Here is a 24,227-nt window from a genome sequence, read left to right as displayed (position 1 = left end):
TTAATGATTTTCTCTTTGAACTTGTGTCTTGAACGTGAAGTCTGATGGGACAACGGAACGTGCACATGGGCAGGGGTGATGCACATATCATCACGTCACATCACACGTGTGTGCTCGGTCCCTGCTGCCCTGACCTTGCTTCACACACCGTGTTCACCACGGCCATGAGCGCAGAATTCTGGTGGACCCTCTATGTGTGGGAATTCAAGACCCAAGGTGAAGACAAGTGAGTGTACCTCTATGAGTAAAGGGCTGGAGGGCACTAGCTGACCCCACTCCAGTACTCTTGCTTGGAAAATCCCATGGATGGAGGAGCCTGTTAGGCTGCAATCCATGGGGTCGCTAAGAGTCGGACATGACTGAGCGACTTCACTTTCACTTTTCATTTTCATGGATTGGAGAAGGAAATGGCAACCCACTCCAGTGTTCTTGCCTGGAGAATCCCAGGGACGGGGGAGCCTGGTGGGCTGCCGTCTATGGGGTCGCACAGAGTCGGACACGACTGAAGGGACTTAGCATAGCTGACCTGTGAGCCACACTTTGGGTTCAAACTAGAATTTGCTTGTGGGATGTCCCTGGTGGTCCAGTGGTTAAAATTTTGCTTTATAATGCAGGTGTTGTGAGTTCGATTCCTGGTTGGGAGGCAAAGATCCCATGCACCTCGTGGCCAAAATACCAAATCGCAAAATTCAAGCAATATTGTAACAAACTCAATAAAGACTTTTAAAATGGTCCACATTAAAAAAAAATCTTATATAAAAAAAGGAATTTGCTTAAAATGCATCAAGAGGCAATGGTGTTCTAAGAGACACAGGAACCCTACCACATCCTATCTTATGTATAATCCTACCATTAGTGCTGCAAATGATGCTGTTATAGAAAGGAAAGGAAAGAGGCGACGGATCTGTCCTTTTCCTTCCAGCTCTTCCTCATTCATCGGAAAGCTGAAAGTAGAGAGAGCTGAGAATGTGCTATGCATCAAGAAGTGAAACAAAAACAGCTGAGTTAGGTCTGCCCCACACTTCCACTGTTCTGGTAAGAACATAACACATATCTGTGTGCAGGCTAAGAAGTGTGAGCTACGTAGTTTCAGTGATCCCACGCATAACTTAAATGTTCTTATTGTTGCTGTTGGTGCTGTTTAGTCGCTAAGCCGGGTCCAGCTCTTTTGCAATCCCATGGACTGTAGCTCACCAGGTTCCTCTGTCCATGGGATTTCCCAGGCAAGAATACTGGAGTGGGTAGCCATTTCCTTCAGGGGATCTTCCTGATCCAGGGATTGAACTCTCATCTCCTGCTTGGCAGGTGGATTCATTTACCACTGAGCCACCTGGGAAGCCCCAAGTGTTCTTATATTTGCATTTAAAATTGACATTGCATGATATATAATGAATGGCACAATTCATGCTAATAATTAACATTTTAAATGTTCCCCTACTCAAATGACATTAAGTAGCAAATTAAAAACATCATGGCAAGTCAAGAGAAAGAGATTGTAAAACAAAGGAAAGTCTTCATAATTTCGTATCGGATGTGGCACCTCTTTCTTGCTTTTTGAGCAAGAGGGTCCAAATGCCATTTTATACTGGGCCCTGTGAAGAATGAGCCATCTTGGGCCCTGGGCTCACAGGAGAGTGACAGGCTAGGCTGTGGGTGGGTTTGGTCAGTGTTTAGGTTTACACAGCAAGGCGGTAATGGGGGTGGGATTCTGGCTGATCAAGCCTGAGACAGAAAAGTAGAAGTTGGGATGCTGGATGAAGGACCCCAAATCCCTACAGAGGTTTATTGTGTCTGTGGGGGGCAGGGGCAAGGGGAGGGCCCTTTGGGAAGGGCAAGCTGATCTGTCTGCAAGCAATTTGATCAAAACCAAGCAGTTTCCACGGAGAAGGCAATGGCACCCACTCCAGTACTCTTGCCTGGAAAATCCCATGGACGGAGGAGCCTGGTAGGCTTCGGTCCATGGAGTCGCTAAGAGTCAGACACAGCTGAGCGACTTCACTTTCACTTTTCACTTTCATGCACTGGAGCAGGAAATGGCAACCCACTCCAGTGTTCTTGCCTGGAGAATCCCAGGGACGGGGGAGCCTGGTGGGCTGCCGTCTATGGGGTCGCACAGAGTCGGACACGACTGAAGCGACTTAGCAGCAGCAGCAAGCATGTTTCCGTAAGTTTGCTGAAGGTGAATCACTGCTGTCCCAGCTCTGTGTGCCTGAGCACTTGTTTCAGTTGGGAAATTGAATGCGCTGTGGAGGGGTTCTACCATCCTTTAGGAGTCTTCATGACTGTTTTTTATAGGTCCTGTTTTTGTTTTATTTTAAAATTAATTTCGACCACTTCCCACTTTCACTCATTCCACAATATTTAGTGAGGCCTTGCTATTAGCCTGCTCTGGGCACACAGCGGGTAAGGCACAGTCCTGGCTTTCTTGCAGCTTCTACTCTAGTAGGACAGACAGGACAGTAAACATACTGTCAAGGGACTTCCTTGTGGACCAGTGATTAAGAATCCGCCTTGCAAAGCAGGGGACTCTGGTTTGATCCCTGGTTGGGGAACTAAGATCCCACATGCTATGGAGCAACTAGGTCCACAGGCCACAACTACTGAGCCCTCACACCACAACAACTGAGTCCTTGCACCACAGTGAAAGATCCCACAAGATGCAATGAAGACCTCGTGCAACACAACTAGGACCCGAGGCAGCCAAATAAATAAATAAACAAACATACTGTTCCCTGATAGCTCAGTTGGTAAAGAATCCGCCTGCAATGCAGGAGACCCTGGTTCGATTCCTGGATCGGGAAGATCTGCTGGAGAAGGGATAGGCTACCCGCTCCAGTACTCTTGGGCTTCCCTTGTGGCTCAGCTGGTAAAGAATCTGCCTGCAATGCAGCAGACCTGGTTTCGATCTCTGGGTTGGGAAGATCCCCTGGAAAAGGGAAAGGCTACCCATTCCAGTATTCTGGCCTGGAGAATTCCATGGACTGTGTAGTCCATGGGGTTGCAAAGAGTTGGACTTGACTGAGAGACTTTCATTTTCACTTTCACTGTCCAGAGAAGATGACAAAATAAACAAGGCGAAAGGACAGAGAAGGAGGACAAGAGCTGCTATTCTAGATCTGATGGTCAGTCACGGAAGGCCTCTTTGAGGAGGTGACATTTCCAAGAAGGAAAGGGGACAGGACGTGTGAGAACCTGGGGAAGGCGCACCAAGACCAGGTGAGCGCTGGCGGGAGCTGCTGGTTCTTGCCTTCCCGCCTGCTGTGCCACGGGGACAACAAACACTCGGCACAGCACGGATGGGACTGGCTGGATCAACCTACATATCCTGGACTGGACTGTAGACCAGAAAAGGAACGTTGGGGAGACAATGCACGGAATTTCACTGGAGTCTGGAGAGTGGTAACGGTTTGGATGGATGTTAATTTCTTGGTTTTGATGACTGTACCATGGTTATGGAAGATGTTAACATTTCAGAGAACTGGGTGAGGGGGTATATGGGAATTCTTTGCACAAAGTTTGCAAATCTGAGATGATTTCAAAATGAAAATTTTAAAAATAATAAAGAAGAAAAGAAAATCACCCTTGCCTCTGTACCCAGCCACCACCTGGCATCTAGACCCTGTTCCTGACTTCATTTCTTCCTATTTAGGCTTACGGGAAGCGCAGGACCCCTGGCAACAGGAAGCTCTGGGTTCTCATCACGGCTTGGGCCGTCCTTGGTCTGAGACCTTGAGCTAGTCAATGGTCTCACAGATCAGACTTCTCATCTATAAAATAGGGATACCATGACTTACCCCTGCAGGACTGTGTAAGGATTAAGTGACGTAAAACAAGATGACAAATGTTAGCCTTCTCCAGGGGCTGAAGGGTGGAAGGTGTTTAGCAACTGCTGTTTCCTTCCCAAATTCAGCCGGACACCCTTCACAGCTGCTAGAACAAGGCTGTGCACAATCTGGGAGGGACTGGTAAACATTCCCTGTCTTCCCTTGTTGGATACTTAGTACACGTACTTTGTCCTCCAACAAAGATCAAGATGTACAAGGGCAGGGACTATGCAGTAAGAAGCTGCAGTAAACCAGGCTCTGCTCTTCCATTGGCTTTAACCAGCAAATATTTACTGCACGTGCTGGACCAGGTACAGAAGGCAGAGAACAAGGCAGATGGCTCCCTGCCAACATAATGAGAGGAGCAGCCAACAGACACTGAACCGGAAAACAAAACAATCAACAAGCAAGCGGTTAACTGTGGTGGGAAAGGAAGATGGTTTCCCGGTAGACTGGGTGCTTGGGAAAGGCTCCTTCTCTGAGGGCGATCCTTGAGCAGGGAACAGACAGATGGGGCAGCCAGTGGTGCTGACTGACTGTGGGGGGCGCAGCACCAACATCCCTATACAGGCACTAGTGGGGCACATTCGAGGAGCTGCCAAGAGACCTCGAAGTCTGTAGGCAGAGGAAGGGTCAGCAAAGTGCGCAGGGGTCAGGCCATGGAGAGGGGGTGGAAAACTGCTGGTGGGTTTGAAAGAGGGGAAGCGTATGTTCTAACTTCCTTTTTAAGAGCTTGCTCAGCTGCTGTGTGGAGGGTAGAATGAACTGGAGCGGAGGGGAAGGGGGCTGGGGAGTCACGCAGTGAGGGACACGACGAGGGCCTGGACTAGAGGAGGTGTTGCAGATGGAGAAAGGTGGTGGTGGGATGGCTGTCAGACCCAAGATCTGTGCTGGCCAGGGTGGCCCCTGTGGCCCTGAGGTCTGGATCGCAGCACAGAGCAGGGGGGAGGGGCCTGAGGACCCGGTTGCATGGGGCCTGGTTCTTTGCAGACAAAGGATTCCTCGTGCTTCTCTCCAGTCCCTGAGCTCCGTTCCACCTCCACTGGCGGGCTGGCTGCATCACCAGGGTCTATAACCATGCCTGTCAGCTCTTCCCCTTGCTGCCTCTCTTTCTGGGAAAGGCGCTGTCACCCTCCTAGTTTCACAACTCAAGCATCCATTTAACCCTTTCCCCGGTGACTCAGACAGAATTCCTCTCCATTTCTCATTTCCCTTCATGGGCTCACCCCTGCAAAGAGAAACTGTTGGCGAGGCCCTAAGGAAAGCCTCCTCTAGTCAGCTCTCTGACTCACTGAACCAAACTGCAAACCACTGGCAGATGCTCATACTCCCAAAGCACCACTTTCGACTGCATCCTGTTCTTGCTCAACAGCCTTCAGCGGCTCCCCAGGGCTGGTGGGAGAGTGTCCAACCCCCAGGCAGGCCCTCTGTGGACCGGGAGGAGGCAAGCCTCTGTCCCCTCCCCAATATGGCCCCATGGAAACCCCGTGTCCCAAGAGTGAACAAGTTGACATCCCAAATGTCCATCGATAGCACAATGGACAAATAAATAATGACATATTCCGACCATCGAAAACTACACGTCAGGGGAGTGAATGATTTAGGCTACCAGCTCTCAGCCTGCACAGAGCTCAAACGTAACACTGAGCTAACAGATGGGCCACAGCAAACAGATAACCTGACAATATTTCCCTAAAATGCCAAAGAAGGACTTCCCTGGTGGTCCAGTGGGTGCAGGTCAATCCCTGGTCAGGGAACCAAGATCCCACATGTCGCGTGGTGTGGCTAGGAGAAAAAAACAAAGGCCAAAGCAAGCAAAACCATCATTGGTATGCAGACATAAATAGTAAAAGAATAAAGGCAGCCGAGGGGAAGGCATGGTCAGCATGGTTAGTAGGGTTTCCTCTGGGAGAGGGGGAAGGTGGGCTGGGGAGGTGGGCACCGAGCTTCACAGGGTCTGTAACATTGTCTTTCTTAAGCTGAGAGTATTATTTTATCTGTCTTCTGAATGCCTGAAATAGCTCATTAAAATTTCAGAACTACAGTCCTGCCTGGCTCCCACAGGTCTCAGGCTGGAATAGCCTCCAGGCCTTTCTAACTTACTGGAACACTACCCAGTCCCTACTAATCAGCGCCATGCAGGAACCCAAAGCATCCTTCACGGCTTCCCTGGTGGCTCATACGGTAAAGAATCTGCCTGCCAAGCAGGAGACCCAGGTTCGATCCCTGAGTTGGGAAAATGCCCTGGAGAAGGGAATGACACCCCACTCCAATATTCTTGCCTGGGAAATTCCATGAACAGAGGATCCTGGGGGAATACAGTCCACGCAGTCACCAAGAGTTGGACACGACTGAGCGACTAACACACACACATACAAGCATTTTTTAGGGCTGGGCTCAACCCCAGGTGCCGGGAGCCGGTGAGGCATTCCACTCGTGACAAAGGTCATGAGAAAGGAGGCTCGGCATATGCAAAGGCGGGATCGAGCCTCAGGAGTCCCCCCGGATATTCTCGAGCATCTACCCCCCCCAAAAAACCAGAGTCTGCCTACTTTATTGCTTTGTGGTCTCAACTCTGACTTTACTGGGGGCTGTCCCCTACCACCATCTCTCTCTCTCTGTCAAAGAGTTAACTTACAGCTCCAATTAATAAAGTTCCTGGGCAATTAGGAGTGTTTAAATCCAAACCCCTCAGATGGCTCTCTAACTCGCCTGACAAATTTACCCGGACTCCTACAGCTATGCATATGATTCTTTACAGTCTCCCAGCCTGGAGAGGCAGGGGAAGCTTAAGATATTCAAATAGCTTAGAGCCTCTCAGAGAGTTAGAAACTGTCAGAATAAGACTAGTAGAGGATTTCATTCATGAGCCAATGTTTGTTGCCAAGTTTTCACATCCCCTGAATTGTATCCTTGAATGTGTATTAATTAATAGATGATATGTAGAAAAAATAAGTAGTGGCCTTGGTGTTAGTAACTTTAGACCCTTAAGGTAATAAATTCTTTCCTTTGTTGTAAACCCATTACACATCCGCCCTATAGGAATGCAATTTTATCTTCGGAAGATGGCGCCAAACCTTAAAATAATTACTCTTAAAGAAAATAAGTCTTTGTTGATAAGTCCTTGTCAAGAGTCATAAAATGTTAATAGGCCTTCTGGCCAGAAGATGATGTAAATCACCTAAACCATTTGTATACGATAAATTTGCAGGAAAGAAACCCTGGTTTTTGATAAGGATCAAAAACTGCTGACTTTGCATCCCCTATTAGCCTCTATATGTAACTTAGGGTATAAAAGCCCTTGTTGAAAATAAAGCTACGGGCCTTGCTCACCAACGCTTGGTCTCCCCATGTCATTCTTCCCTTTAACTTCTGGCTGAAGTCTCCATCTGGAGCGTGGATATCCTTTGCAACCATCTATTTGCCTGGGCTTCTAAGACCCACTCGAGAAGGTGTCTAAGGTGGGGCACCTTCCGTTATTCGAGAGGGCGCCTGCGGCCTCCGTGGTCAGAGCTAACCTGGTGTCACGGGTTATATTGATTTTCCGCGTAAACCAAGCTACTCAGCCTCTTTTCTCCACTGAATTTTCCTACTGAGCTATCCTCATTCTATTACTCTTTGTATCTCTAATTAGCATATAAATAGTCGCCTAGGCCGTCTCTCCTTCGAATACCCTGAATCAGCCGGGGCTGGACCTCGGCACCCAGGGCCTGATTATCCTGGTAGAAAGCTGCCTTCCCCTGCTCCATCTGGGGCGCTCAGGAGCAGCTGAGCCCCGGGGCAGTGGCTGCGCCTTATCAACTTCTACCTGGTGCCCTAATCAGAGCCATGCAGTGCCATGCAGCGCCCGCAAGGGGCGGGCGGTCACCAGCCTGTTTCTCGTGGCTCCTCTGCAACCCCCTAGCACTGGCCCAGCACAGAACCAGGACTCACAAAACCCTGGCTAAGTGAGCAGGAAAGGCAGCACAGGGCCAGGCATGTAAGTATAAACGTGACGGGCATAGAAAGCGGACTGTCAGCACTGACTGCGGCTCCACCTAACTTGCCCCAGGCCAGGCTGTGATGCCCAGTGAGAGTATCGGAGGCCCGAATTACAGCCACCCCTGCCCTGGCTCTTCCCTTCCCACCTCACCCACCTGCTTCCAAGTCCCTCCCCTCTTCTGGTGGGACCCACAAGGTAGAGCAGGGTACTCTGATAAGCAGGTCATCTAGACCCAAGGGCCTGGGTGAGGCTGTGTCAATGGGGCACAAAATTTCAACTTCCCCGGCCTAGGGTCTGCACCCAGGGCCTCTAAAGTGGAGGAGATGGGGGAGCAGAGGCAAGGGGGTCTGAAGACGGGTCCGCAGTCCTGGCTTTGCCCCACAGGTTAGAACATCTCTCCGGAGCCCACTGGCCTCATCTTTAATAAGAATGACCTTTCCCTCAGCTTTCCCAGACCCCACCAGTGGGCTCAGTGCCTCTCGTTGGTTATCTCCTGTCATCCTCCAAGCAACCCCGAGTCAGGTATCATTATTTCCTCCATTTCACAGATAAGGCCAACGGAGCCCAGAGAGGTGGAAAGGGATTTGCTCAAGATCACAGAGCAGTGAGTGGTTGGGCAGCCTGATCCCGGAGCCCACACTCTTCTTTTTTTTTTTTTTAATGGCTGTGGTTCCCTGACCAGGGATCAAACCCACGCCCTCTGCAGTGGAAGCACAGAGTTTTAATCACTGGATGGCCAGTAAAGTTCCTGGAGTTCATTCACACTTTTAACCATTGCAAACCCCTAATAAGCAGGTAGGATGAGATGAGTGGGCCTGAACTATTTGGGGTCAGACTAAATTCCTTTGAGGGCCTTTGCTGGGAAAACATATTTGTCGGGGTAATTACAGTATTCAGACACAGCCAGGCATCTGGCCTCTGGAAACTCCTGGAGCACTAGTTTCAGTCTCTATGAGACACAAGCCTTTGAACCCTGTGAACTCTCTCCCCAGACCACCTCCTCACATGTGCAGTTTTCCTGAGGACCGCAGAGGGTCTGAGACCCCAGCAGCTCTCAGGAGAAGGTGCCTTGAGTGGAGAATCCTGGAGACCTCTTTCAGTCTAGGCTCTGCCACTCTCTGCCCTGAACCATGACTGGGTGGATGGTTCCAAAGGGAGCAGCGCAAGCCAGATGGACAAGAGAATTTAGGAAAAAAAGACGGGAAAATGCAAAAGTGAATGAGTCCCTGGGAAGAACCTGCCTCCCATCTCCTAGCCCCCCATCTTGCTGGGATGTCGCCGTCCCCTGTAATGGGGCTCACAGCTCCCTTTCTTCTGTTGCCTGAGGTAAGAAGCAGAAACTCACTCCCCAAGCCTCAGTTTCCTGCTCTGTAAAACCAAGTGCTCTTCCCCTCTGAATGAGCAGCTGAGCCTGGAAAGTTCAGGTGACTTACACAATGACATAGACCTCTGCAGGGCCTGATGTGGGATTCAAACTCCCTGCAGCGCGAGAATGTGCCAGAATGCATCAGTATGATCTGGGGGTGCTGGTGGAACCCGAAGATGCTGACCTTTTCCTCTTCGGTTTACCACCCACTCGTGGACTCTGATAAAGCAGTTCTGGGGCCCGGAACTACCCACCATCACCTCACCAAAAAGAAAAGCAAGTTTCCTAATTGGTCCTCTGGGACCCAGGTGGAAGACAGAAAAAACACTCTACCGGGTGGGGCTGGGGTGGGGGTAGCCGGTCTGGGGCAGCCTTGCAGGGGCCTGAGGGGGCCCTCCGCCTGGGGTCAGGGCTGCAGGATGAAGCACCTGCCATCCCCACTGGGGGCCACAGGCATACCTTTCACTCCTCGCCTCACTGAACCACAGCGTGGCTTCTCTGGTATCTGAGTTTGAGCCTCTGGCCCCATGGGAGGCCCCATGGGACAGCTGGGGAGAGTGACACACAGCCCTCCCCCCACCCCCTTCTCTTGGCACACAGTGGAGAGCACACAATGAAGCTCTTCTTCTCCCCGCCTCCTCCCGTGAGCAGTCTCGCCATCCCGGGCAGCCCTGAGACAGCCTGGGGGCTGCCTGTCCCAGCTGGGCCCTGGCCCCAGACTCCACCAGCTGGACAACAAGCCCAGGCTGAGAGGACTCTGGTCAGGGGGTGCTTTTGGCTTCTCCTCTCCTGCCTGCCTCCCCTACCGGTCTCCACCCGGGACCCAGCTTTTCCCAGGCTTTTCATCTGACCAGCGACAGGCAATCTTTATGAAAGCAAACAGGAAATGCCTGTCTGCAGGCCTAGGGACCTGGACTCCCCCAGGACACAGAGTCCTGCTGGAGCACAGCCTGCTCGGAGGCCCCTCAGGAACAAACTGAGCCACGAGATGTTTTGCACTTTCCCCAAATTGAGGAAACTGAAGAAGATAACGAGACAGCGAAAAAGGCCCTAGAGGGTGAAGAGTTTCCTGAAGCTGCCAGCAAGGCCTTGAGGGGTCGGGGGACAACTTCCCCATGACCAGGAGAGGGGCAGTGCCTGCAACAGGTCAAGACACAGGCCCGACTGGGAGACCACAGGCCCCATCTTCATACCCATCCCCTCATCCGGTTCGGTCCTCTGCTGACTTTGCAGCCCTCTCCAGCCTTTAGCATCTTTCCCAAGGGGAGGAGGAGTGGCTCCTGAGGGCTCCCGGGGAGGACCAGAGGCACAGTCAGATCTCAGTCCTGGGCAGGAGGCCTGGACTATTTGTGTCTCCTTGCCTGAAATCCCAGGCCACCTGCCCAGCCAAGGCCCTAGGGTTTTGTTTGGTGTGGGTCTGTTTCTTGGCCCTCCCTCCCGCCTCCATCCGTCCCCTCCTCACCCCAACCCCAGGCCCTCCTGATTCAGCCCTGTTCCCTGGGCTTGGCCTGTGGGAGTCCAGTGAGGAAATCACACCTATGAACACCTGATGCAGGAACAAGCAAGAATACACAATGAAAGCTCTAAGAGGACAGACAATGCCAGGGGTCAGTCTGGAGGCAGTGATGAACTTTGACTGGAGAGGCTGGACAAGCTTTGTGGAGGAGATAGCATTTGGGCCAAGCTTTTATTAACTCCAAAGCCCTTTAATGAGGGCAACTCTGTGTCAGCCACTGCTCTGGAAGCTGGGATACAGTAGTGAAAGAAGTTTCTTCCCTCATCTGGCTCATATTCTGATTGAGGGAGAAAGCCAGTAAACAACAGGCAAGTCAATATATAGGATGTCACATGGTGATATGTACTGTGGAGAAGGGGCTTCCCAGGTGGTTCAGAGGTAAAGAACCTGCCTGCCAATGCAGGAAATGCAGGAGACCCAGGTTCAATCCCTGGGTCGGGAAGATCCTGGAGGAGGAATGGCAACCCACTCCAGTGTTCTTGCCTGGAGAATTCCATGGACAGAGGAGCCTGGCAGGCTGCAGTCCATGGGGCTGCAGAGTCGGACGTGACTGAGCAACTGAGCACGCACGTGAGCACGCTGTGGAGTAAGACTGCAGGCATTGGGACCCTGCGATTTTTATACAGGGTGGTCAGGGTAGGCCTTTTTAACACAGTGAAATCTGAGCAGAGACCTGAAGGAAGCCAGGCACAGCCACGTGGCCATCTGGGGGAAGAAGGGTCTAGTGAGAGAGAACAGCGACAAAAGAGCCTGGAGGTGAGACTATCTCAGAGTGCTTGAGGAACAGCAAAGTGGCCTGTGGCTGAAATCCAACGAGCAAGGTGAAGGGCATACAAAAAACCACCAAAAACAGTGAGGTGGAGGATGGGCAGGTCCAGAGGGAGCCATTCTGGAGGGTTCTAAGCAGAGGAGTGGCACATTTCTGACTTAAATCTTAAAGGTTTGATTCTGGTTGCCTTGCTGAGAGTGCTCTTGTGAGTACAAAGGCTGAAGGGAGCTATCAATTTAGGAGATCAGGTGCGAGGCGACCTGGGGTTGGCTCAGGGTTGTAGCAGTGGAAGTGGGGTGAGTGTTCAGATTTTGGGCATAGTTTGAGGATGAGCTTTGAGGAAATAATATTTGATGTAGGGAGGAAGGTCTGGCAGACCCCAGAGAGAACTACAGCAAGAGCACAGGGCCTGGGGAAGGTGGGATTGGGCAGCTCTGGAGCGGGTGTGGGAGGGCCCCAAAGGCCTGGGCGAGGGGTGTGGACTCCATTCTGCAGGCAGCACGGCCTGGGGAAGGGCACACCTACGGGGACATCCGGCAGAGGAGCCGCTATGGGTGCTGGTGCTGCGGCTCTCCTGGGCTCCAAGGCCTGCAGAAGAGGACCCTCCCTGCTTCCCTCCTGAAGGCTGTGTTGTGGATGGCCCAGCCCACTGCCTCTGTGTGGCCTTGGCCACAAGCAGGTGGGCCATTCACTCTCGGGTCCTCAGCTCAGGACTCCTGCCCTCTCTTTGAAATCAAACCATTGGTCCTCACTGGCCCCAGAGAAGGGCTTTTCTCTTGCAGAAGTGGAGCAAGCAATGTTTGTCCTGGGACAGCTTTTCACTTGGGTCAGGAGATTCAAGAAAGATCCTCTATGCCTAGGAATGAAGAGGGGACTTGGTCAGGGAGGGTGGGAGGGTTTTGTCTGCCGGACTGTCCATTTCAGAGGCTGGCTGCCTTCCACTTTCTCACCTCTGAACGATGGTTCCCATCCCTGCATGCAGGAACTCAGCCTAATTTCCCATTCACTGCTCCCTCTGCAGACAGGCCCTGCTCAGGGTCCTGTTCTCTAACCAAACCTCCTCAACTACCACTGAGAAGACAAAGGGGCAAAAGGGAAATTGAGGCATGAGGCAGGGGGCACACAGAGGGGAGCACACACTCCCAATCCTAGCCTGCCCAGGCACACCCTGTCACTCTTGGGGAATCTATCATGCCCTGTGCCTCTGGCCAGTTAGGGTCCCTGTTCCTCTATCTGACTCCTTGAGAACAGCTCCTATCAGTGATCCCGCAATCCTGACCCAGGGCAGTAAGGAGGGGTGGGGGTCACTGAATGAACGAAGGGATGTGGGATTTCCTGAGAGTAAGTGAGCAGGATACACTTGGAAGACAATAGAAGAATGTGTGTGTGCTCAGTCACTCAGTTGCATCTGACTCTTTGGGACCCCCATGGACTGTAGCCTACCACGCTCTTCTCTCCATGGGATTTTCTGGGGAAGAATCCTGGAGTGGGTTGCCATTTCCTCCTCTAGGGGATCTTCCCGACCCAGGGATTGAACCTGCAGCTCCTGCGTTGGCAGGTGGATTCTTTATTACTGAGCCACCTGGGAAGAAGCACGTAAGGAAGCTTAAAAAAAAAAAAGTTGAGGGACTTCCCTGGTGGCCCAGTGATTAAGACTGTGCCTCCACTGCAGGGGGCATGGGTTTGAGCCCTGCTCAGAGAACTAAGATCCCATATGCCACATGGTGTGGCCAAAAAAAAAAAAAAAGGAAGCTCCAGAAGGAGCCACGGCTGGCCTAATGCCATGTATCTTCCCTCCCCACATCCCCCATACTATAGAAAGAATAACTGCTAACATTTCCTGAGCACTTACTATAAGCCAGATCCTGTGTACAATTTCATTTGATCCCCATAGGAGCCCTCTGAGGTAGGCACTATCACCAGGCCCACTTTACAGATGCCAACAACTGAGGCACAGAGAGGCGGAGTTATTTGTCCAAGGTCACACAGCTACTGAGCAATAAAGCTGGGATTCAAAAGCAGATTTATCTGACCCCAATGCTATGTGCTTAACTACTGTACATTGCCTCCCAGGCCCTGCAGAGTCTTGAATGCGTGTGTCCACCTCAGGTTAGCTCAGATCGACCCTCTGCTGTGCCCAGTTATCGCCATCCCAAGACAATGGTGGTTATGTTTGAAGAAAGCCCTATATAACACTTCATAACATCAAATACCAGTGAGGACTGTTACTACTGATAACATCAACAAGGACTCCTCTCCCAGTACAGCTTCCCATCTCCACTGTCCACTTTCCAGCCCCCCAGTACAGCCCTCTCCTTGTGGTCCTCAGCCACAAGTTCAGGGTGGAGTGTGTCCATGAGCTCTGCCCCTCCCCTCACGTCATGCACCATCCCGGCCCCTCCCTCTCCATCCTTCCTGGAGACGCCCTCACAGCATCAACACCTGCCCATTTCCCTCAGACCAGTTTCCTGCTGACACCCCCAGTCCCTCCCAGCAGCCAGCAGCCTCCCACCCGAGGGACTGGACTGATTGTTTCCCAGATCCTGGACAGGCAGGATCTGGGACTCTGATTCCAGGCACGCCCTCCTGCTCTGCAAATTTGGGGAGCTGATTCCAAGGCAACCTTGAAATCCAGCCACAGGAAAGCTCATGGATTACTGAATTCCTGAGAAGCTCTCGGACAATTCCAGGTTTGAGGATTTGGAAACACCCAGATCCCATGTTCTAGGAATACCCAAACCTTCCGGATTCTGAGTTGGCAATCTTGGAAATTTTTGACCTCAGGACTTCTGATTCCAGTCACTTGTGGAGACTTTTTCACTTTCTCTGGCTTTTTGTATGACTTCAATGTTACTGATGCTGAAAGCTAGAAATAGATTTAAAAATCTTTCCCCAAATAGAGCTATAAAATTTTCAGAAATTTTGTGAGGAGCAATATATTTTTTTAATCTCACATATGTAAATATTTAAATATTTGTGAATCTTATTATTTTATTTTTTTATTTTTTTTTTTTTTTGAATCTTATTATTTTAATGCTGTTTGCAGAGCAATGGTGACTTAGCTGGAGCATTATTGAGAATGTGATCATTGTGTGGGTTATTAGAGATGTGAATGCCCCCATAAGGCACACACACAGGATTCCTCCTCACCCCTTGTTTTTTCAGTTTTTCCCCCACTGGGCCCTTACATCTCTGTGTCTTAGACTGAGTGAGGATAATCCTAGGGATAAAGTTTCTGGGCTATCTGGGGTGATCACGAGAGGAGGGGTGAATTGTACAACCTCTTCTCTGAAACTCAGGAAATTCCCCAGCTTCAGCTCTCGCCTGAACCTGGCCTTGGGCCAGGGCTCCCACAGTTCCTAGGCCAACATCACTGGCCTTCAAGTGTGGTCTGAGGGCCTGCCCCCTGGCCCTGCTGGTCCTGGGAAGGGGATGGAGACCCTAGGAAGCCTTCCTCTTGTGACTCTTACCCTGATTCTTACTGCCTATAAGGCAGAACAGGGCTGGTTACCATCTTACTCCGTCCTGTCAGGAGAAGCAGGGGTAAGAGAAGAGTGAAGACTGGGGTAAGGGGTGGAGGTCTGAAAGGAACAAGTCACTGGAGGTCAGTGAACCTTCAACAAGTCAGGCTGAGTGATTAGGGTCGGATTTCACAGGCTGGGGCTTATGACAAGGGCGGTGGGGGAGACAGGGATGTCAAGGAAAGGGACAGACTGACCTACAGAGTGGGAGTGGGGAATCCCGCTTGGGACAGAAGTGCTTGCATTGGGCGGTGGGAAGCTGAGTGATGGGGACAGGACCACGGACACACGGAAAGAGTTAGCGGTTTCAGGTGAGACTCAGTCATCTGACATTCCTTCTCTCCAGCACCTGCCCACCGGAGGGAACTTGGGGAGTGGGGGGAGCCCGGGATCCTGCACCTGTTCTCTTTTTCCAGCTCCCTTTTCTCCAACCCCTCATCTGGCTCTTTTCTCTAGAGGTCCTCTCAAAGCCCCCTTCTCTGGCTACCCCGGCTTGCTTCCCCCAGCAAACTGCTTTCCCCAGCCCAACCCAATTTTCCACTCACCCCCAGTTTCTTCACTTCGTCAGCCCTCGCCGCCCCCTCGCCAAAATCAGTAGCTTCTCTAGCCTGCCTCTTTGATCGTTCTTAGCTCCGGCCCTGGATCCCCCAGCCCTAGCCCTGTCAGAACCCCTAAGCCCTCCCCCAGCACCCCTCCTCTAGTCCCTTTTCCAGCACGCCAGCTTTCCCGATCCCCGCAGCCCGCCGGAGCCCCGCACGAACCCGATTCGGAAGAGCAGCCTCTTGCTACGCGCCATGAACAGGCCGCGGAGGGTCCGCCGCGCTCGGCAACTGCGGGGGCTCAAGAGCAGGACGAAGACTAGGAGCAGCAGCCCGCAGCTGGCGACCCACAACCACGACGCAGGCCAGCCTCGCCAGGCCATGCTGGGGGCAGGCGCCCGCGGCCCAGGGGGCGGGGCGGGGCGTTGCTAGGCGACGGCTCGGCCCAGGCCCCCACGTGGGGAACCTGAGGGCTTGGGGCCCCGCCCCCTGCACCAGCCGGCGGGGAGACTGGGGGCGTTCTGGCCCCGCCCCGCCATTGACTCCAGTTCGAACCCGCCCACTCGCCACCCTGGGTACTGTCGACTCCCCGAATGCCACCCGGCTGGAGGCGGCCTGGCCCCGCCCCGGGTTGGCCGGCCGGAAGGCGGGGCCGCGCGGGAGCCAGCATCCGACCTGCGCTAATCCCGGTGTACAACTGCCAGAGCCCGGGGCTCGGCCCTACACCCCACCTTGCCCCATTAGGGAGCTCTGGGAGAGGTCCTGGGGACGTCTTCTTGGCAGGAAACCTTAGCCTCATAAACTTTTTCAGCTGGAAGGAACCTGGGGGATAACGTAGGTCAGCTGCCGTTCATTCATTTATTCATTAACTAAACGAATTTTCTGTGTCCTCCTTTGTGCCAGGCTCCGTGCCAGGATCTGAGGATGCAAGGGTCAAAGACACACATTCTAGGCATTCCTGGAGCCTAGAATCTCTGGGAGAAACAAACCAAATAAGCAAACAATTATCTATGCACTTACTATACTTACATATACACGTGTGTATATATACACACATATACATATACACATGTGTGTATATATACACATACATACCTACCTGCTGTGTGATTATAACACTGTGGTTTATGGAGATCAGAGAGGGCCAATTTAGATGTGGAAGGGCTTCCCTGAGCAAGTGAAATGTAAGCCATGCCCTGAATGATAATACATCCCAGAGGCTGAGAGGGAGTGATTCCACCAAGATTATACAAAAATGATGGCAGAAACAGGAATAGGACCCAAAATAGCCCAAACCGGTGGGATTTCCACATCACTGACCCCTCCACCCCCACCATACTGCCTTCCAGATGAGTTCCAGAGGTTATGATCAGTGGGCTGGAAGAAAATGTAAAGACTGGCATGGTGATCTTTATAAATTTGGGCAAACTGGAACTGGGGCTGGACTTCTTCCAGCTGCAACCCTAGCCTTAGCCCTGCAGAGGGAGGGAAGGAAATCTGCAAACAGTGAAGGCAGTGATCTCTCCTGCAGGAAGATGGTTGGGGAGGGAGTGGGGGAGGCAGGGCTCTTGTTTTCTTCTGTTTCTTTGCCTCTGCCTGTGCTCTGGCTTGAGAGAGGCTGAATAACCTGACCCCCAAACCACACATTTTCTCTTTCCCTCTGATGTACTCTGAGTAGATCACTGGATCTAAAGATTGAGTTCCAAGTGTGGAGAGCATCCAGGTATAGGCTCATTAGCACAATGAATTGGAGGCCTCACTCCTCACCCACCTCTGAAGAAAAAGCCAAGATACATGTTAAATTATCCCCAAACTGAATTATAATCCCAACACCCAATCCTGGGTTTCATTCTGTAACTCCAGACAGTTAAGTTTCTCTTATCTTAAAGGTCAGAACTATAGCCTTCTCCCTTCCTGTCTCCATACCCATAATTCAGCTTCTTCTCAGTGCCTGGCACATAAAGGGCTCCCAATAAACAAGAATCAGATCGAAATGAATTAAACCCCTGTGTACGCTGCAAAAGAGGCAGGGCTGAGAACACTAACAAGCTAGTTTGTAGAAGGCCCTTCTGGGCCAAGGGAACTTGTGTGTCTCTAAGTCCGTGTCTATACATGCAAAGTGAAGAATTATGGAGCCTGGTCAAAAGTCACTGTGAACACACCTTTCTGCAGGTATGGCTGTGCCAGGCATGATATTGAGAAATCAAAACACAGTCCCTGACATCTGAAACAGGAAATGCAGGCTCAAGCATGAGATTGCAGATACAGAAATGATTGAAGGCTAAATCTATCTCATGCTACACACACATTTACAAGATTGTAGCTAATCATCCAACACACATTTTATGAAATGCAGGGAGCTGGACAAAGCTGGGGATAAGCAGTGAGAGTGGGTGTTTTGGAGAATTCACACAGGGCCAGGAAACTACCTTCCCCTCTTGAACTATTCTGGAAGACGTTCAATATTCACTCCAAATCCGCTTTGGTTTCACCTCAGGTGGCATTAGTGGTAAAGAATCCACCTGCTAATGCAGGAGACTAAAGAGACATGGGTTCAATCTCTGGGTTAGCAAGATCCCTTGAAGTAGAAAATGGGAACCCACTCCGGTATTTCATGGACAGAGGAGCCTGACAAGCTACAATCCATGGGGCTGCAAACAGCTGGACACAACCTCACCACTGAGCACATACACACCTCTCCCATGAGAATCTTTTGCCCTAGCCAGATCGATGCTTCATTATTCACCCTGTCCTGCACTTTATACCCGGTAATACCTCACTGCTTGCAGACATTTGGCTTGGGGGGCACTGCTAAGATGAAGATCAGCCTGCGCTTGGCAGAGCTTTTATTTTGCTGAGATCTCCTCTCATTATCCACAGTTATTATTGAAAACCTCAGGCCCAGCTCCAGTTCCTTTGCTTTCAGCCAATATGCTTCTTAGAGGAAGTAATTTCCCTGCCCAGCCAGCCTTCTACAAATTTTGCGACTTACATACGAAATTTTTAGAGGAAATGCTATTAGCTCTTCTTATTCATATCGTCAAGCAGTATTTCTCCTGGCCTCCACTTTTTCTCACTCTATAAGCAAACTCAAGTATCTCCTTGCTTTAAAAACTTCCCTTGGGAATTCCCTAGCAGTCTAGTGGTTGGCTTCCCTGGTGGCTCAGTTGGTAAAGAAGCCGCCTGCAATGCGGGAGACCTGAGTTCGATCCCTGGGTTGGGAAGATACCCTGGAGAAGGGAAAGGCTACCCACTCCTGTATTCAGGCCTAGAGAATTCCATGGACAGTATAGTCCTTGGGGTCGCAAACAGTTGGACATGACTGAGCAACTTTCACTTTCCAGTGTTTGGGACTCTGAACTTCTACTGCACAGAGCAGGGTTCAATCCCTGGTTAAGATCCTACAAGCCATGTAGTGGAACCAAAAAAAAAACAAAATCTGGCCTTGACCTTGGGTCCATATCTAATTTATGTTCTGCCTTTATCTTAACACAACCTAGTTTCCTGAAAGGCTCTCTCCTTGTGTGTGGTATTAATAGATTGCATTTTGGTTCTCAATTCTTCATCTCTCCCTGAAAATATACATTTCACCGTGTGACTACACAGCATTCCCATGGAGGTGAAATATACTTCTCCCATACCACTGATTTTGGACTTGGTCTTGTGACTTGCTTTTGCCAATGGAATATTAGCAGACATGATACAAAAGAGGTCTTAAATATGCTGTAACGGTTAACTTAGACTCTAGCCACAACTTTCACCGTGAGAACATTCCGGGTAGTCCGATGCTGGACTAAGGAGAGTCAAAGACACATAGAGATGACCTGGACCCACTCACAGCTGGAAGTCAGCCCAGCCCAGTAGTTGTTCAGTCGCTCAGTCCTGTCCAACTCTTTGGGACCCATGGACTGCAGCACTCCAGGCTTCCCTGTTCTTCACAATCACCCAGGGTTTGCTCAAACTCAAGTCCATTGAGTCGGTGATGCCATCCAACCATCTCATCCTCTGTCACGCCCTGCTCCTCCTGCCCTCAATCTTTCCCAGCATCGGGGTCTTTTGCAATGAGTCAGCTCTTCGTATCAGGTGGCCAAAGTATTGGAGCATCAGTTTCAGCATCAGTCCTTCCAGTGAATATTCAGGGTTGATTTCCTTTAGGATGGACTGGTTTGATCTCCTTGCTGTCCAAGAAATGAAGAGTTTTCTCCAGCACCACAATTCAAAAGCATCAATTCCTTGGCACTCAGCCATCTTTATGGTCTAAGTCTCCCATCTGTACATGACTACTGGAAAAACCATAGCTTTGAGTAGATAAACTTTTGCCGGCAAAGTGATACTTTTTATCATGCTGTCTAGGTTTGTCATAGCTTTCTTTCCAAGGGGTAAGCGTCTTTCATGGCTGCAGTCACTATCAGCAGTGATTTTGGAACCCAAGAAAATAAAACCTGTCACTGTTTCCACTTTTCCCCCATTTACTTGACATGAAGTGATGCAACTGGATGTCATGATCTTAGTTTTTTGAATGGTGAGTTTTAAGCCAGCTTTTTCAGTCTCCTCTTTCTCCCTCATCAAGAGGCTCTCTAGTTCCTCTTCAATTTATGCCATTAAAGTGGTGTTATCTGCATATCTGAGGTTGTTGATATTTCTCCTGGCAATCTTGATTCCAGCTTGGGATTCATCCAGCGTGGCATTTCGCATGATGTACTCTGCACAGAAGTTAAATAAGCAGGGTGACAATATACAGCCTTAACATACTCCTTTCCCATTTGGAACGAGTCTGTTGTTCCATGTCCGGGTCTAACTGTTGCTTCTTGACCTGTATTCAGGTTTCTCAGGAGGCAGGTAAGGTGGTCTGGCATTCCTACCTCTTTCAGAATTTTCCACAGTTTGTTGTGATCCACTCTATCAAAAGCTTCATACATTGAGTATTCATACATTGGTATGAATTGTATGATTCATACAGATTGGGTATCAACTTGTACAATTTTCCAGACAACAATTCCAATATGCATCAAGGTTTTAAAAAATATACATCCTTTGACTCAATAATTCCTTTTTAGCAACCTGCAAAAGATCTGCCCCCAATGTACACAATGGTGAGGCTGTAAATAGCCAAGAAGTCAGGCAGTAAGGGAAGAGTTGAGGTTCTATGAACCTCTGTGCAGCTTTAAAATGTTTATTTTTTATTCTGTTTCGTTTAAAGATGATGTGCGTGTCATCACTTTTCTTTTATTATTATTATTTATTTATTTATGTGGCTATTCCAGGTCTTAGTTGTGGCATGCAGGGTCTTTTTTTTTTTAAGTTGTGGCATGTGGAATCTAGTTCCCTGACTAGGGATAGAAGCCCGGTCCCCTGCACTGGGAGGGTGGATTCTTAGCCACTGGACCACCAAAGAAGTCCCTAAAATGGTGCTTATAGTTAGAACCCGAGGTATGATTGATCCTGGATTGGATCCTGGGCCAGAAAAAGAACACTGGGGGACAACTGCCAAAATTTGAATAATGACTGTAGAGAGGTTTTTAGATTTGTATCAATGTTAATTTCCTGGTTTTGATTCTAACAGTGTAGTTAAAAGTAAGAAGTGGACATTTAGGGAAGCTAGGTGGCAGGTGTATGGGACCACCTTGTATTTTTTGCAAATGTTTTCTAAGCCTGAAATAATTTCAAAATAAAAAGTTTTTTTAAAAGAACAGAATACACACAAACAGAACAGAGTTCATATGTCAATAAACATCGTTTTTAAAAAACAGTACCGGTGTCGTTGATCCTGCTGCTTGATTGATACCCATTCTCCAACCCTCCCTGCTTTCCTTGTTAACCCCTGTTGAGCCTGTGAACAGCTAAGGCTCCCATGTGAGCCCCTCCTCCCGACTGGTCCAAGCCAACTGGTGCTCTCGTGGCCGTGCCAAGTGATTGGTTAGACTCAGGAATATGAGACAGTTCTTGCCATTAGATAATAATAGCAAATATTTATATAGCACAAATCATGTGCCAGGCACTATTGTAAGTGCTTTACAGAGTTTAACTGTCAGTTCTCGTGACAACCCTATGAATCAAACATGGATATAATTCCCATTAGCATAGATAAAACATGGGCACCGAAATACCAAGTCAGTCCCTCCAGGTCACACGGTGATTTGCTCCAGGCTGAGATGGGGAGGGAAATAGGCTGGAAGGTGAAGGTGTTAGTTGCTCAGTCATGTCTGACTCTTTGCGATCCCATGGACTGTAGTCCCCTAGGCTTCTCTGTCCCTGGGATTTTCCAGGCAAGAACACTGGAGTGGATTGCCATTCCTTTTCCAGGGGATCTTCCCGACCCAGGGATCGAACCCAGGTCTCCCACATTGCAGGTAGGTTCTTTATCATCTGAGCCAAATAGGCCTTTCATAGTTGTCAAAACAGAATATAATAGGGCTCTGCTCTTTTCTTTTTCTGGGATGCTATTGCCTGCCTATGATGCCTGGAACTATGGCAGCCGTTTTAGGTCTATGAGGGAGCGGCCCAAGAGGCAATTCCAACAGCTAAAGATGGCAGAGCAAAAGTGTGGATGGAACTAGCATCCTTGAAGACAGTACCGAGCCCCTGAATTAACCTGTCTGGATTAGCCCCTGAATTTCTTGTTATGTGAGATAAATATTGTTGTTACTGTCTAAGCCACTTCTAATTTTTTTTTTTTTTTTTTTTTTGATACTTGCAGCCAAAACACCCAAACTAGCACTATGGATAAATTTTACATTTTAATCTAAAATGGAGGGGAGGGGAAACAAGATACAAAACTGTAGAAATTTTGTGTAATTGATATGATGGCTATAAACAAAAATGCATGGAAAAATATTCAAAATGCTATAATGATGATCTTTAATTGACTGACTAATGGGGTATCACTTGTTTTCTTTTTTATACTTTAAAAATATTTTCTAAACTTCTATGATAAGAAGGAATTACTACTTTAATTAAAAAGTATTATTTTATTAAAACAAAGAAAGTAGTCCTCCTTGCTGCCTCATTTTCACTTCCCATCAATTCCTAGGTCCCTCTCCTGAGCCTCTGCCCTCATCATTCAATCCTAATTTGACTCTGACCACAGGAACCTCCAACAAATTTGTCACTGTTCTGTCCTTGTCACTTAACCTCTGAGCAGAGCCTTCAGCTTCCATGTCACGGTGTCCTCTGGGTCTTTTTGTGTGTGTGTGTGAAGAAATAAAACATATTTTATTTATCAAAAAAAAAAGGATTCTAAGATTTCCCTAGTGATCCAGTGGCTAAGACTCTGAACTCCCAGTGCAGGGGCCCAGGTTCAGAGATGCCCGATCAGGGAACTAGATCCCACATCCTGCAACTAAGAGTTTGAACGTCACAACTATAGATTCCACACGCCACAACTAAGACCAGGCGCAGCCAAATAAATAATATGATGAATAAAAAAGAATTCTAACAAGGCTCTGCTTTCCGATCGAAAACATGTGTCCCATGATGTGTGGAACCGTATTTAAGCAATGAAATAAATTTCCAGTGGTCATGACTGTGCCTTGTTCTTTTTTTAAATTGGAGTACAGTTCCTTTATCAACGTTGTGTTTGTCCTCTGGTTCCCTTCTCACACCCCCTACAGCTTCCCCTTCTGCTGTCATCCCTCACATTTACTGCTTCCCCTGACTTCAATCACTTGCTATCACTCATCATTCCCAAAGAGAAGTCTCCACTCCAGCTTCCCCCTCTAGTTCCAAACCTAAAGGCCCATCCTCTTTCTGGTCATCTCCAGGTGTGGTGGGGCAGGGCAAGGGGATGGGAAGGGCTCAGTCTCCTCTGTAAAAAGAACAGATAGTTTGCACCAAGTATTTATTAATGATTAACTATAATTACCCTCGGAGAAGGCAATGGCACCCCACTCCAGTACTTTTGCCTAGAAAATCCCATGGACGGAGGAGCCTGGTAGGCTGCAGTCCATGGGGTCGCTAGAGTCGGACACGACTGAGCGACTTCCCTTTCACTTTTCACTTTCATGCGTTGGAGAAGGAAATGGCAACCCAGTCCAGTGTTCTTGCCTGGAGAATCCCAGGGACGGGGGTGCCTGGTGGGCTGCCGTCTATGGGGTCGCACAGAGTTGGACACGACTGAAGTGACTTAGCAGCAGCAGCAGCATAATCACCCAAGTAAAGGATGTAGTGCCAAGCTTGTTGTGGGTACTCACTAAACGTTGGTTGAAGTTATTGCACCTTGTATCATTCTTGCAACATCAAGGTCTGGTCCCTGTGAGTGCTCCGTCATCACCCGAATTTGGGCCCTGAGTCCCAACACATGGTCCGTTGTGGTTACCTCCCGCCCCTGTCGACTTTACATAGGTTATCAGACATAGGCTTTGAAAGCCCAGGTCTGAATCAGATCTGCCTCCTGCTCAAAGCCAGTATCTACAGCATTACATTCACTTGACTTGGTTTAGCAATACAGTCTCAACCCAGTTTCCCAGTGTTCTGCGCTCACGCCGCTCCCTTCCATGTCCCTGGCTTTCAGGCAGCCTGCAGCAGTCATTTTCTGATACTTTTGCCCCCTTCCCCCTGCCCACCACCTGGAGAAATCCTTTAAGGCTCACCTTCTGCCCCAGCACACTGGATATGATCTAAAGCTTTCCAGGATAACTGCAACCAATTAAGGGCCAGGTTCTCTTGGTCTGGGAAGTTTTGCAGGTTCTCCCAGGAGGAGGAAGGGAGGAGG

The 24,227-nt window shown here is 49.5% G+C and overlaps 1 protein-coding gene across 2 annotated transcripts in view; it reads right to left on the bottom strand.

The window, feature by feature from the left end:
* The window catches only part of PNKD (PNKD metallo-beta-lactamase domain containing), a 72,896-nt gene that overhangs the window by 6,984 nt on the left and 41,685 nt on the right, over positions 1-24,227 (bottom strand). The window contains exon 1 of one of the 2 annotated variants that reach the window (XM_005202869.5): positions 15,740-15,924. Coding sequence (XP_005202926.1) covers positions 15,740-15,900 — 161 coding nt within the window. The 5' untranslated portion in view covers positions 15,901-15,924. 2 annotated transcript variants of the gene reach the window in all.

This window comes from Bos taurus, chromosome 2 (assembly GCF_002263795.3).
Source record: "Bos taurus isolate L1 Dominette 01449 registration number 42190680 breed Hereford chromosome 2, ARS-UCD2.0, whole genome shotgun sequence".
NCBI classification, from domain to species: Eukaryota; Metazoa; Chordata; class Mammalia; order Artiodactyla; family Bovidae; genus Bos; species Bos taurus.
Note: the sequence above shows the minus strand (reverse complement) of the source record. Positions and strands in the feature narration are given on the sequence as shown.